The sequence below is a fragment of the Hemibagrus wyckioides genome, linkage group LG21, assembly GCF_019097595.1.
Source record: "Hemibagrus wyckioides isolate EC202008001 linkage group LG21, SWU_Hwy_1.0, whole genome shotgun sequence".
NCBI lineage: Eukaryota > Metazoa > Chordata > Actinopteri > Siluriformes > Bagridae > Hemibagrus > Hemibagrus wyckioides.
Window position 1 is genome coordinate 9919239 of NC_080730.1, and position 12751 is coordinate 9931989.

Consider the following 12751-nt stretch of genomic DNA (forward strand, 5'->3'; position numbering starts at 1 on the left):
CCTGTATAAACTCTAGAGACTGCCGTGTGTGTGAAAATCCTAGGAGATCTGCAGTTTCTAAAGTACTCAACCCAGCTTGCCTGGTCGGCTCAATTTTATGTATCTTGTAGCGTACTGTATTGTCTGTTTGCACGGTCTCTTGTCTTGCACTGTTAACACAAGGCTGCACTTTATGTGGATAGGTTAATTTACATTCTCAGTCATCTCATGTAACTCTGTATCTTTATGTAGCACCAGGGTCCTGGAGAAACGATGTTTTATTTTTCCCCTGTACTGCATCTAAATATGGTCAAAATGACAATAAAAGCCTCATGACTTGAACAATCATGGCACAGAGATCACACTCCTCCATTCTGACGTTTAAGGTTTACAGTACATGTAGCTCTTCCACGGTGTCTTTACGACTGTATGCACTGTGCTGCCCATACAATCAGCTGTTTAGATAATTGCATGTACGTGTAGGTGTATAGACGTCCCTAATAAAGTGCTTTGATGACTTTTTTGCCCACTCACCTCCAGCAGAAAGGGTAGCTGTGCTTAAAATTGCTTGCGTTGACCAGCCGTCCATTCTCTTTCAGACACTTAATGATGTTTTTGTCTGCATCCTGAAAGGGGCAAAGAGGAAAGGCTTAACTGTGATCGATGCAGAAAAAGAAAATAAAAAAGCTTTTGGGTTGAAGAATATACAACCGCGCTTTGCTGTGCTGTGGTGAGTTAGTGAATAATCAAACACAGGGACAAATCACTGCAGACCTTTATAGCATGACAAACTGAAGGATTAGTTCCATCCTTACAAATAGCCTGTTACCTGAATAGATTTGGTTTGGGGGAAAAAAAAAAAAATTGTCTTCGGCTGATGTATACCTTGCGCAATATTTTTTTAGATCCTCGCTAAAAAGTAGAAATTTCTGTTCCATCACTACTTGGATATTTCTGATTGTTCTATTTCAGATGTAACGCATACAGCGATATAAAAACTGCATTAAATTCTACACGGGCCATCTATGAAAGCAGTATTTAATAGCTACGGCTACGGGTTTCATTTTAATAAACGCTTCATTGCATCTCACTTTTCCCTTCACGGACAAATCGGAAGCGTGTCTGTACGACGCGTTCGAAAATGAATCTTTGTTAACGTTTAATTACTAGTTTCATTTTCTGAAAATGTGTGGCATGACGGCGTAGACACGCAGAGCCAACACCAAACGAGGTAGGTAGGAGTATAATGTCAGGATTTCTTTACACATGTCAATCAACCGCTCGCTATTGTTTTCTTGCGATTTCTGCGTAATAAATAGCATAGTTCAGCTTTCTAGTAGAAAGCATTAAGCCGTCGTGAGCGTTTCCATAGTAACTACTTATTTTGGCAAAAATTTGAGAAAAATTCAGAGAAGAAATCTCTCCCTGCAGTCATTACTGTAATTGCAGCATGACATCAGTGTGCTATTACGACTGAGGGATATCAGGCTATGACAATAAGCCACAATACAACTTTTTTGTGAATATCGCAAGTATTATCTGGGCTTTTATAACACCAGCTGGCTGCATTCATACACACAGTTTTTCATCTTTTTTTGGGTTAAATTACTTGTTTACTTGCGATTTTAGTAACGGCTTTTAGACACTCGTGCAGGTGGATGTAGCTGTGCACATGTTTGTATGTGTGTGTGTGTGTGTCTAAGTTAATGCACATATCAGGGTGAAACTCTTAGAAGCAATCTAGGAGCCATGTTAAAAATGTAGGAACACTGTATTCTATTAAGCAGGACTAAAGGACTAAAAAAATATTCTCTAGACAAAAGTAACAAGATACATACAAGTTTAAGAAGACCGAGAACACACCCACCTTCACATACTGGCCGGAGAAGTGTGTGACCTCTGGGGTGAAGCAGCCTGATGAATCCACAGGGCAGATTGGTGCAGAGTCTTTCTGGATGATATTATACTCCATACACACGCGGTAATCATCCTATATATACAGAGGTCAATGTTTGTATTTCTTATGTGAGTAAGTAGTGCTTCATGCTTCACACAATAGTAAATAAAAACATTTCCCACACAAAGTGATGCACAATGCCCCTTTGCCATATGTCCCAAACCCACAAAGCAAGTTTCTCCATTCTTCTGGACTTCCAAAAGCAGACTGCTACAGTATGTGGGCAGTCATTTTCCCTCCAGATCAAAACGTTGGTGCAGTCTGCACACTAATCTGCCAGTTCCCACATTAGCTTCCTGCACTATAACTGAGCGTTAGGCTGGAAATGTTCAGCAAGCCAAAATGAGTCAGTTCTCACTGTCTAGTCTGGTAGAGTTCAATAACATTCAAAGCATTTTATTTTATTTTTTTTGCATTATTCAGAGTGATGCTCTTGGTACAGTACCACGCCTCATTTTTACAGTGCTGTTAGCATTTCAGCCTGACCTGTGCTTCTGCTCGCTCGGCCAGTCACCTGTTTAAAGGCCAATTTATCTCTTTAATCACATATTTCGGCTAACGCTAATTTACGAGAATGGTCAAGAGTGCTGTCATTTCTTTTTTTCCTTCTAATGAGCTCTCGTGAGATTTTATGCTATAACTTCCAGCTAATTCCCATCATTAGCATGATTAGCTCCACAGGAATTACCGAGTATTATATTCCTTTCTAAGTTGGTTCCTTTCTTACCCGGCTCTCCAAAAGATATAATGCATTTCTACTCGATTCCTTATTTACAGCCGTCACTCAAACAATTCAGCTTGTTATGCACAATGATATATGCGTTTACATGCATACTGGTGAAGGGGATGAAGTTGGATGTTCATTCAGAGAAAGAATTGATCAGGACTATTTCAAAGGCTGCCTCAGTTGCACAATCCTTCCAGTGCACACATCAGAAAGCATATGTACATCTTTCTTTTGTAATGTAAATCCCTCTCTGCAGTAAGATATTGAAACAAGCTGCACATAGCACATCATTGACATTCAAAGTGGCTAATTGTGCCTTAGAGACACAAACTTACAGCTCCAAAGTAGGGCGCCTGATGAACCACTCCAGTACCCTCCTCCTCACGGACGTAGTTATCCAGCACGACAGAAAAGGCTCCATTCTCTCTACACTGCAGGGAGAGAAAAAAAAAAGAAAGAATAAAAAGATGCCATGCATAAAGTGGTAAACTTAATATAGGTGCAACATCTGGAGGTGAGCAAGGAACACTTCTCAGGCTATTCATGCCAACAGCTAGCTGCCATTTACTGCTGCTAACTTACTGTAACAAAATTTGAACACGGTCAAAAACGAACATGGCATTATTCCCACACTCAGCTGTTAACAAAAACATCTTTGGCAAAAAGAGGAGGAAAAAGTGTGTATGTTGGTGAAAGAGACAGTAAGAGAGTAAGGCAAAATAGGGGGAAATAGTGAAACAAAAGAGCGAGGCAAAAGAGCCTGGAAAAGACTGTGGAAAAGAGCATGGAAAAAATGCTAGGCAAAGAGCGAGGAAAAGCATGAGGCAAAAGAGCAAGGAAAAGCATGAGGCAAAAGAATGAGGGAAAGAGCAAGAAGGAAAGGCATGAGGCAAAAAAGTGAGGAAAAGAGCAAGGAAAAGTATGCGGCAAAAGAGCAAAGAAAAGTGCGAGGCACAGAGCAAGGCAAAGAGCAAGAATAAGCATGAGGCAAAAGAGCAAAGAAAAGTGCGAGGCACAGAGCAAGGTAAAGAGCAAGAATAAGCATGAGGCAAAAGAGCAAGGAAAAGTGCGAGGCACAGAGCAAGGCAAAGAGCAAGAATAAGCATGAGGCAAAAGAGCAAGGAAAAGTGCAAGGCACAGAACGAGGCAAAAAGCAAGGATAGGCATGAGGCAATAGAGCATGGAAAAGTGCAAGGTACAGAGTGAAGCAAAGAGCGAGGATAAGCATAAGGCAAAAGAGCGAGGAAAAGCATGAGGCAAAAGAGTGAGGAAAAGTGCGAGGCACAGAGCAAGGCAAAGAGCAAGAATAAGCATGAGGCAAAAGAGTGAGGATAAGCATGAGGCAAAAGAGCAAGGAAAAGAGCAAGGCACAGAGCGAGGCAAAGAGTAAGAATAAGCATGAAACAAAAGAGCAAAGAAAAGTGCAAGGAAATGTGTAAGGCACAGTGCGATGCTAAGCATGAGGCAAAAGAGCGAGGAAAAGTGCGAGGCCCAGAGCAAGGTAAAGAGCGAGGATAAGCATAAGGCAAAAGGCATGGCTCCTGAGTGGCACAACAGGAAAGCTTTTGCACTTCAAGAGATAGTGAGCTTGAATCCTGAGGATGCCATAGACATCCCATGGCAAGAGCCAAAAGACCACAGTTCCACCCTCTTGGTTTCTACTGACTGACAAACTGTGAATTTTCATGACAACTTAAAGCAAAGTCGCCCTAGAAAAAGTGGGTGAAAAGTCAAAGTAACGTCTATACATGGTTCACATCTGACATTCTTTTCGATGTCGATTCTCTTTTATATAAAAATACAGTCAATTAGCTTTTCTCCCTAGTCAATTTTTGTCCGACTGCTGATTTTGCCTTAAAAAAAGTAGCTTTGAGGTTTCTCCAATGTCACCATAGCATGGGTAAATGTTAAAGCTAAAATGTAGTTGTTGAGACCTTTACTGAGAGATGCATGCTTGCGAGTGTGCAGTAGCATGGAGACGTTAAACACACAAACTGCAACGACATGCAAGGCAGACTCCACAGGTTCGATATGCACACATTACAGAGAGCAGATTGTTCTAACTGCACTTGACAGCATGTATAAACTCGCCGATATCTTCGATTAGACCAGTCAGATGTGAGATCATTTTTTGTAGACTGGAGAAATAGCTTGAATGTTAGCAGTAGAACTGGTATGAGGCCAGCGTGTCCTCACTACTGTACCATCAGTGTGTCTGTATTCAGCAGAGCATTAGGCACGCTACCCAAATCTCCCTTTCAATGCATCCAAAAAGGATCTTTGCTCTGTGGCAGAGCAACTGGCATTGTGTGAAAGAGAACTTTCAGTTTCTTTCACACCCTCAACAGCTTCATTCAATTACAAACCCTAGTCTAAATCTTGGAGCCGAGCATGGCAAGTCGCATTCAGCCTCGCTGCTCAGGGAGTCAAATACCGTCTACGTCCTTCAGTCAATACACAGACTGTGAGCACTGCTTGTAATATACAAGTACACTGAGTGATGGAGAAGAGGGTGCGAGGAGGCAAGCACCAGGGTTCTATATCTATACCTCAGACCATGTTCACAAGCTGCTAAGCGGATAGCTCCGTATTGTGTTCATGTAGTGCGAAATGTGACTGAGGCAAAAACAAGGAAGGGACAGATGGCTGCTTGACAGCAGTATATATTGAAAACACTGCATCATACATCACAATATGATTTAGTTTTGAAGGTTTCAGTATGCGCAAAAAGAAATCTAAGTGATTCTCACCAAGCCCGACATTTACACTGAAAGAAAAAAAAATTGTTGAATTTATTTCCCTATATTTTCCTATATGATTTGAGCGTGTGTTTTCAAACCAGTGAATAAAATCAAACACTGGGCTCAAGCCTGAGCTGAGAATTGAACCCGCGACACTTGTGTATCGCAACAGACACGTTACTTCTGCTCTACCATGTGGGTTTTAATTGGCAAAATTTAAGACTATCCTTGTGAGATTTCACAATGTAACATTAATGCTGTATGAACTGAGCATGCTCACACTACATCATTCAATATAGCCATTAAGATACTTGTTTAAAGGAAGTATAAGAAGGGAATCAGGTTTTATTGAGAAACATACAGATTTCTATGTAAACTATATGACACTAGGTGCGTTTACATGGACACTTTTTAAATCAGATCGGACTGAATTCAATCAGATTGACAAATCCGATCGCAGCGTTTACATGAATGCGGTATAAAGTAATCAGATTGTTATGCGCGTTTACATGACACATGATTAGAATCGGATTAGATCTTTTGACATGCGCACAGTCCACGAAAACAGGATTCCCGCCGCAACATCCGTACGTCATACGTCATTCTTGCGTCATTGCACATGCGCAGAACTTTCCAGGGACATATTCCATCCGATTAAATGTTTACATGTCCTCTCGATTGGACTAAAAATGGTTTAAACCACCCCTTACCATCCGATTGAAATTTTAATCAGATTCCATCCGATTTACGTGTTTACATGACACTTTTTTAATCTGATTGTGCTTCTAGTCCTGTTACGATCGGATTACAAGTGTCCATGTAAACGCACCTACTGACACTAGCTGTTAGTGTAATATTCAGAAAGATCATGTTTATATAATATATAATTATGCAATAGCTCAGTGATTAAGATGTTAGAAGATCAGAAGGTTGCAAGTTCAAATCCCGGGATAGAAATAGCATAGAAATAGCCTTTATTTGTCACATATACATTACAGCACAGTGAAATTCTTTCTTCGCATATCCCAGCCTTGGAGGCTGGGGTCAGAGCGCAGGGTCAGCCATAATACAGCACCCCTGGAGCAGAGAAGGTTAAGGGCCTTGCTCAAGGGCCCAACAGAGGCAACTCGGCGGTGCTGGGGCTTGAACCCCTGATCTTCCAGTCAACGACCCAGAGCCTTAACCACTTGAGCCACCACCGCCTCACCAAGCTACCACTACCACCGGAGCTACCACCGCTGTCTCCCTTAGCAAGGCCCTTATCCCTCAACTGTTCAAGTGTATAAAATGAGATGAATGAAATTGTCTCTTGATAAGAGTGTGTCCTTTATACAGTATATACAGCCCTAGCCCAATTTCTCACATCATTTTTACGTCACGCCTCATATACAACTACGTATCACATTTTCTTTCCATGTTGAAAACCATTAAGACGTAGACTACATACACATACAGAATGCCTTTAACCGTACGATTCTGCAGCAGTTCTCAAAACGCAAACATTTTACTCAAGCTCACCTTGATGAAGTATTCAAAAAGAGGTTTGTATTGTTTTCCCTTCAGAGTCTTGCCAGGAAACCTGAAAAAGACAAACGAGAGCTTTTAAGTGTGTGCAAGGCTGGAGCTCCATGACTGCACGATTATAATGTAGACTTTACTACAGAACAATGGAATAAAATGCAGCACCATAAATGGGGGGGGGTACATTCATTGTTTTGATGAATAACTCATTCATGTACTAGTTATACCTGCACGATGCTAATGAGAGCAGGCTTTTCTTATTATTGAAAAGCTCAGAAAGATTACACTTAAACCTACAGGGCAAAACTAACAGAGCAAAATTTGACTCCTGACTGATTAGCTACATTAAGGATAAGATGAACACTGGGTACATTTTCTTTCTCGGATAAACTGGGCCTATAAAATGTGTTGTTCTCTTTCACTCTAGATATTGTTGGTCCGGTTATCCAAGCTGCCACCTTCTCTCCAGTGGCATTTTACTTTAGCTGCTGTATTTAATCTCCCCACAGCCAGTTATCCATGGAGGTGAGAATGGTATATGTAGTATATACACAGTTTCCAGGGTAAAACTGGCCAATTCGTTCAACAGAACTTAACCCAAGCAGACAGCATTACAGCTCTTGAAGGAACTCCCCACATCCCCCCACTTCAACATCCAAACAAACGATATATATAATATATACATATAATCCAGGACAATCACATCAAAGAAGAATGTCTGGTGATGTTAGTGGGTCTCAAGTGTACACATTTAAATCGATTAAAAAGAAACATACGTCAGCCATATATTGATTCCAATATTTTTGACCAACTGAAAAAATTCACTGGGTTCAAACAAATGGTGTTGCGTTTACGAAGTTGTTTAACAAAATTCGGGAAAAGAAGGTTGAAATTCTGATCTATTGTCTCATATTAATCCTTTAATCTCGAACGCAAAATGTCTCCAGTGTGCAGCAAAAAGTAAAGAAATGGCTTTGCTGTTCCAATACTTTCGGAGGGGAGAGTACAAATATTCATTATAACTAAATACAGCGTGGAATACACTGCATGGTCTCAGAGCTAACCCATTGTTCGATAAGACTCGAACACAATACAGACTCACACTGTGGTAGCCCTTAAATAATTAAATATAATAATTAGCACTAATTAACATCAAGATTGATTAAACACAGCCACAAAATGCAACAGATAGTAGGCGGAGCTTTGATTTTGTTCCTGAAGATGAACTGCAACCAATTTGTTCAATCTCAGAGTACTGCTAATACATATGCACGGTTTTATTTAATAACTTAATCACGCATCAAATTTTGAGAATGGTCAAACTTGAGAAAGCGATGTTAGCAGCACACGTGTGGATTACCTTTTCCTATCAAAGGTCACATGTTTTGCTAAAATATTTCTGAGCAGGAGAAATTCAGAGCAAACAGGAGCAGGTTTTCATTAGCGAGAGGCGATCTGGTGTGAAAAAGCCTGCAGGGCTGATCCTACTGTACGTGCTGTGAAAGCAAAATCCTGTCAGAAGCCTGTCAAAGAGATAAGACACGATCTGAAAAGGACTTTGATTTGTCCCTGGTTCATTGCCAGAGGGGATTAAATCGAAGATAATTTCACTTTGGATTCATTTTCGGATGAAAGGCTGGCAAGCCTAGAAAATTATACACCACAGAGAAATCATGCATAGATTTCAAACACCATTTTATCAGGATGCAGGACTTCGTGTTTGCCATGCAGCTCTCGTTACACACAATGAAATGCAAACAAATCCCACATACACCAAAATCTATTTCAGCGTGTTGGTGATGCGTTCATAAATACCCAGGATCCTGCACTGGGGCATTTAGCAGTCCCTGTGATTTTTTCTGATTGTTGCTTGCTTTTCCTCCTTCTTTGCCCCAAAAATTTGCAATGCGAAAACATTTTCAGGTACAGCTTATAGTCCTGTAGTGGACGTAGCTAAACTACAATAGACTCAATTAACAGAATTTTCAGACTCACCTGATCTAATGATTAAAAATATATAAAACAGTCGCTTTTTGTTGGATGTTTTTTTTGCTTAACGTCCATTTTGACTTGAGGTATTATTTTTTAAAATCGTGAGACAGTACAAAATATTTCACTTGAAGTCTTCGGATTGTTTCTGGACACAACCCAAAGCCGCTCACTTTAAAGGTGCAATAGTCCATGTGTTTTAATTCTTACTGGTATATATCAGACCCTACAGGATTGTTGCTGCAGATTGTTTCAAAATTTATGATGGAACTTTGAGTTTCTTTTTTCTTGCAGAAAACTACCCGAGTTGGTGAAATTGCTAGCACAGGATTCGTCTTTTAAAATACTACCAGTGAAGACACACATGTAATTACTTTCAATGATAGCTGAACATGAAAAGAAGGTATACTGAATGTGTGTTGAGACGACATCAAACTATGTGTCTAGGCCCAAATACTTCCAAAAATCTGAAGTAAATTTGAAAAATTGCAAGCTCCTCTGAATATTACATATTGGATATTGATTTTGTGTTTATAATAAATTTATTTTATCCTGCAGGGAGTGATTTATATGAAGAACCACCACATAAAACAACTGACCAACAGTTTTGCCAAACTGCTCAAACCTCTGCCTATTTTTCTGCCATTTCAATAACCTCTGGATCTTCCTCATCTTTTCCTCCTCTTTACTGAGAATCAGCTGCCTCTAAAAGATGCAAGTCTATCATAAGCGAATTTGTCATTAAACCGCCAATGTTGTTTTTCCCCCTGCGAAAACGTTTCAGTTCACACCTGAGCCTCCTAGATATCTTCCTGGGAATTTTACTAGATCTCACCTTTATGTAGTTTGTTGCAGTGTTAATGAATGACATTATTCTGCACTATTAGCTTATACTATTCACTGAGAAAGCATTTTAACAATGTTGTACTAATATTGCAAACTGTGAAAAAGGCCGCATTATACGTATAGCTTACGTTGAATATGTTTTTTTCAGCAAAACATGATTTCATTGCTTATACTAAACTTAATTGTGTGTATCTTTTTTTTGCATCTTTTTGAGGCCGCTGATTCTCTATAAAGAGGAGGAAAAGACGAGGAAAAGCCTGAATTCATTGCAATGACAGAAAAAAATATTATAGAGCTTGCGAAATTACTGCAGGTTTGGTCCAAGACACATTTGATGTCGTTGCAACACAGATTAATACATGTGAATACAGCCATCATGAGGTATTGTTCTAAACCGTACACATTATGAAATCTCACAAAGATGTTGGGAACCACTGTATAACTATAGTATTAAATTAAAGCAATTAAACGTATGGTAGAATAGTGCAGTGTGCAGTAATGTGTCTGTAGTAATGTGAGTAATGTGTCTATTGCAAAACACCAGTGTCATGGGTTCAATTCCCATCTCAGGTGTAAGTTCTATTTATGATTATATACAGGGTTTTAAAAATACATGCTTGAATCATGTTGGATGTGGTCGCTGATGGAAATAATGATGGAAATATGGCTGCGTTTCGTATCTGCATTGCTACGTTTAACTTATTGTATTCTGTATTTAGGGGTTTGTTCTTTTACACTTTAGCATGTGTTGTATCTGACTAAGCTGCTGTTACTCATGTGATCAATAAAGTCTATCGATCTATCAATCTATCCACCTATATATCTATATACCTACCTATCTATCTATGTACAAAAACGAATTGCGTTAATGTTGCTCAGTTCAATTATGTGGAACTGACTTGAATTGAACACATTTGAATAAATCCAGTTCAAAACAAACTTTCTTTTCAGTGCAAAGATGAATATTGTGCATTTATTGCCCAAGAGAACACATAAGATTTAGACACTTACTTTTCCAGGATGGTGTATTCACCCTCCGATTTGAACAGTGCCCCGAGCCTGGCCTCCATCATGATGTACACTTTATCAGTGGTATTATCTAGAAGGAAAACGAGAAGAGAATAAATAGAAGAATAAACAAAGTCAAAGGCAGGCTAAATAATCACAGTCCTAAAACTTGCATTAAAGTATTAGTGAGGAGTAAAAGAAAGAAATAAGAGCTGAATTGCAATCTCAAACAAATATAGGCTAAGTAGATGAGAGAGAAGACATTACTAGAATTCCAATGATTTTCCAATGAAAGAGATTCCAGAAAATACTACAGCAACTAATCTCGGTTATTCTCAACGGTAACTGACTACTGTCATTTCTTACAAATTCGTGACCCTGAAATCAGTCGCTTATTAGATCAAGCTAAAGTTTGTTTTGGAGAATATTCTGGCATTAAAATTCCACTTGAAATTTCTCTTTAATATTTTTGAAACCCTTTGCAATTCCATGCTAGAGACATCATCAACACGCTACATCACAATTATTTTTACACCTCAACAATAATACACACAGCACAAAACAGTCAGTGTTCCTTCTGAGTAATAATGTGTGTTAATACGGTTATAATACTGCACATAATGTGAAAAGACACTGGAATTATTGTCGGGAGGTTGGGATCCTGGCAATAAAACAATGCAAACGTCCAAAAGAACATAACTGTCCTGTTCTGTGGATGGAAAGGATGATATTCTTCTCCATTTTGTAAATCAGATTAATGCTACACGAATGCAGACGTCTAATGAATAGAAGCCAAGTGATTGTTCCCAGTGTAGCATTGGTCTGGTTTCAGACTCACTTGATTCTGTCAAACCCGGTGCGTTTGCGTTCATCTTACATCATCACAAACATGCATGGACACAACACAACAAGGCTCACCATTTGTTTTGTTTTAATTGTGGTGCAATTATGCACAGTAAGGCATCTCATCTCTTCTATATCCCACAAAGTTCCCCTGCCACGATTTCACGTGTTGTGGAAACAAATGATATCATTATCGGTGAACACACATGCACAGGTTATTTTACTTCCTGAACATGTGCCAAACCCAGGCACAAGCTGCGCTCACATTCACGGGAATCATAGCACGGTTCCAGTACAACCGAATTCACACCACCTCCAACAGGTAGTCTCAGGTATGGTACCACAGTGAGCTTCTCGGTCAGCAATGCCAACATTTCATGTAAACTGTCAGCATATTCAGTCTCAGTAACTAGAGTTTTCCGCAATTATGTTGTTGCCAAGATTTGGTAGGTGGAACCTCCACAAACACTAAACAGGAGGTTCTTGAATGAACCCAGTGTAAGTGGGTAGGCTCGTGCAGAGATCTCTGGGAGCAAGACCGCCGCTATAGCTTACAGCTCAGATGCCATTCTATCACCTACAACCCATTTAGCCCTGAGCGTCTCATCATCCTGAGCTGCAGCTGCGAATGCACAATATACAGTTTTATACTTCAAACCATTTCAGGAGGGTCACGTGACATTCCACAGATGATGACCTGAACCCTCCCAATATATCAAAGCTGGCTGGAATAAATGCTATACAGGGGATAAACCCTCCCTCTCTTCACTGGAAAAAAATTAAATTGCCTAAAATTAATACTATATTTATACAGTAGTTACCTTAATACTACATGCATTAATCAAACAACTTAGTTAATTTAAGTATAATATTAGCTATGCAATTAAATGTAAACTATATGTAATATTTTTTCTTAAATCTGACTGACCACATATTTTTCTTTTGGAATAAAACAAAACAATCAAACAAACCTGAGGTCCCTTTATGTTTTTTTTTTACTTTCATAGAACCCAAATACACATACACTTATATTGCCAAACATTCTGGGACATCTGCCTTTACATGCACATGAATATAATATGGAGCTGGCCTGCCCTTCAGCTTCAGCTTCAACTCTTCTGGGAAGGCTTTCCACAAGGT

The 12751-nt window shown here is 39.5% G+C and overlaps 1 protein-coding gene across 1 annotated transcript in view; it reads right to left on the bottom strand.

The window, feature by feature from the left end:
- Positions 1 to 12751, bottom strand: part of iars1 (isoleucyl-tRNA synthetase 1) — an 84322-nt gene that overhangs the window by 55816 nt on the left and 15755 nt on the right. The window contains exons 8-12 of the mRNA XM_058373448.1: positions 10772 to 10859; positions 6923 to 6983; positions 2999 to 3094; positions 1847 to 1969; positions 514 to 605 (exon numbers count right to left, since the gene is read on the bottom strand). Coding sequence (XP_058229431.1) covers positions 514 to 605; positions 1847 to 1969; positions 2999 to 3094; positions 6923 to 6983; positions 10772 to 10859 — 460 coding nt within the window. The remainder of the gene's footprint in view (positions 1 to 513; positions 606 to 1846; positions 1970 to 2998; positions 3095 to 6922; positions 6984 to 10771; positions 10860 to 12751) is intronic.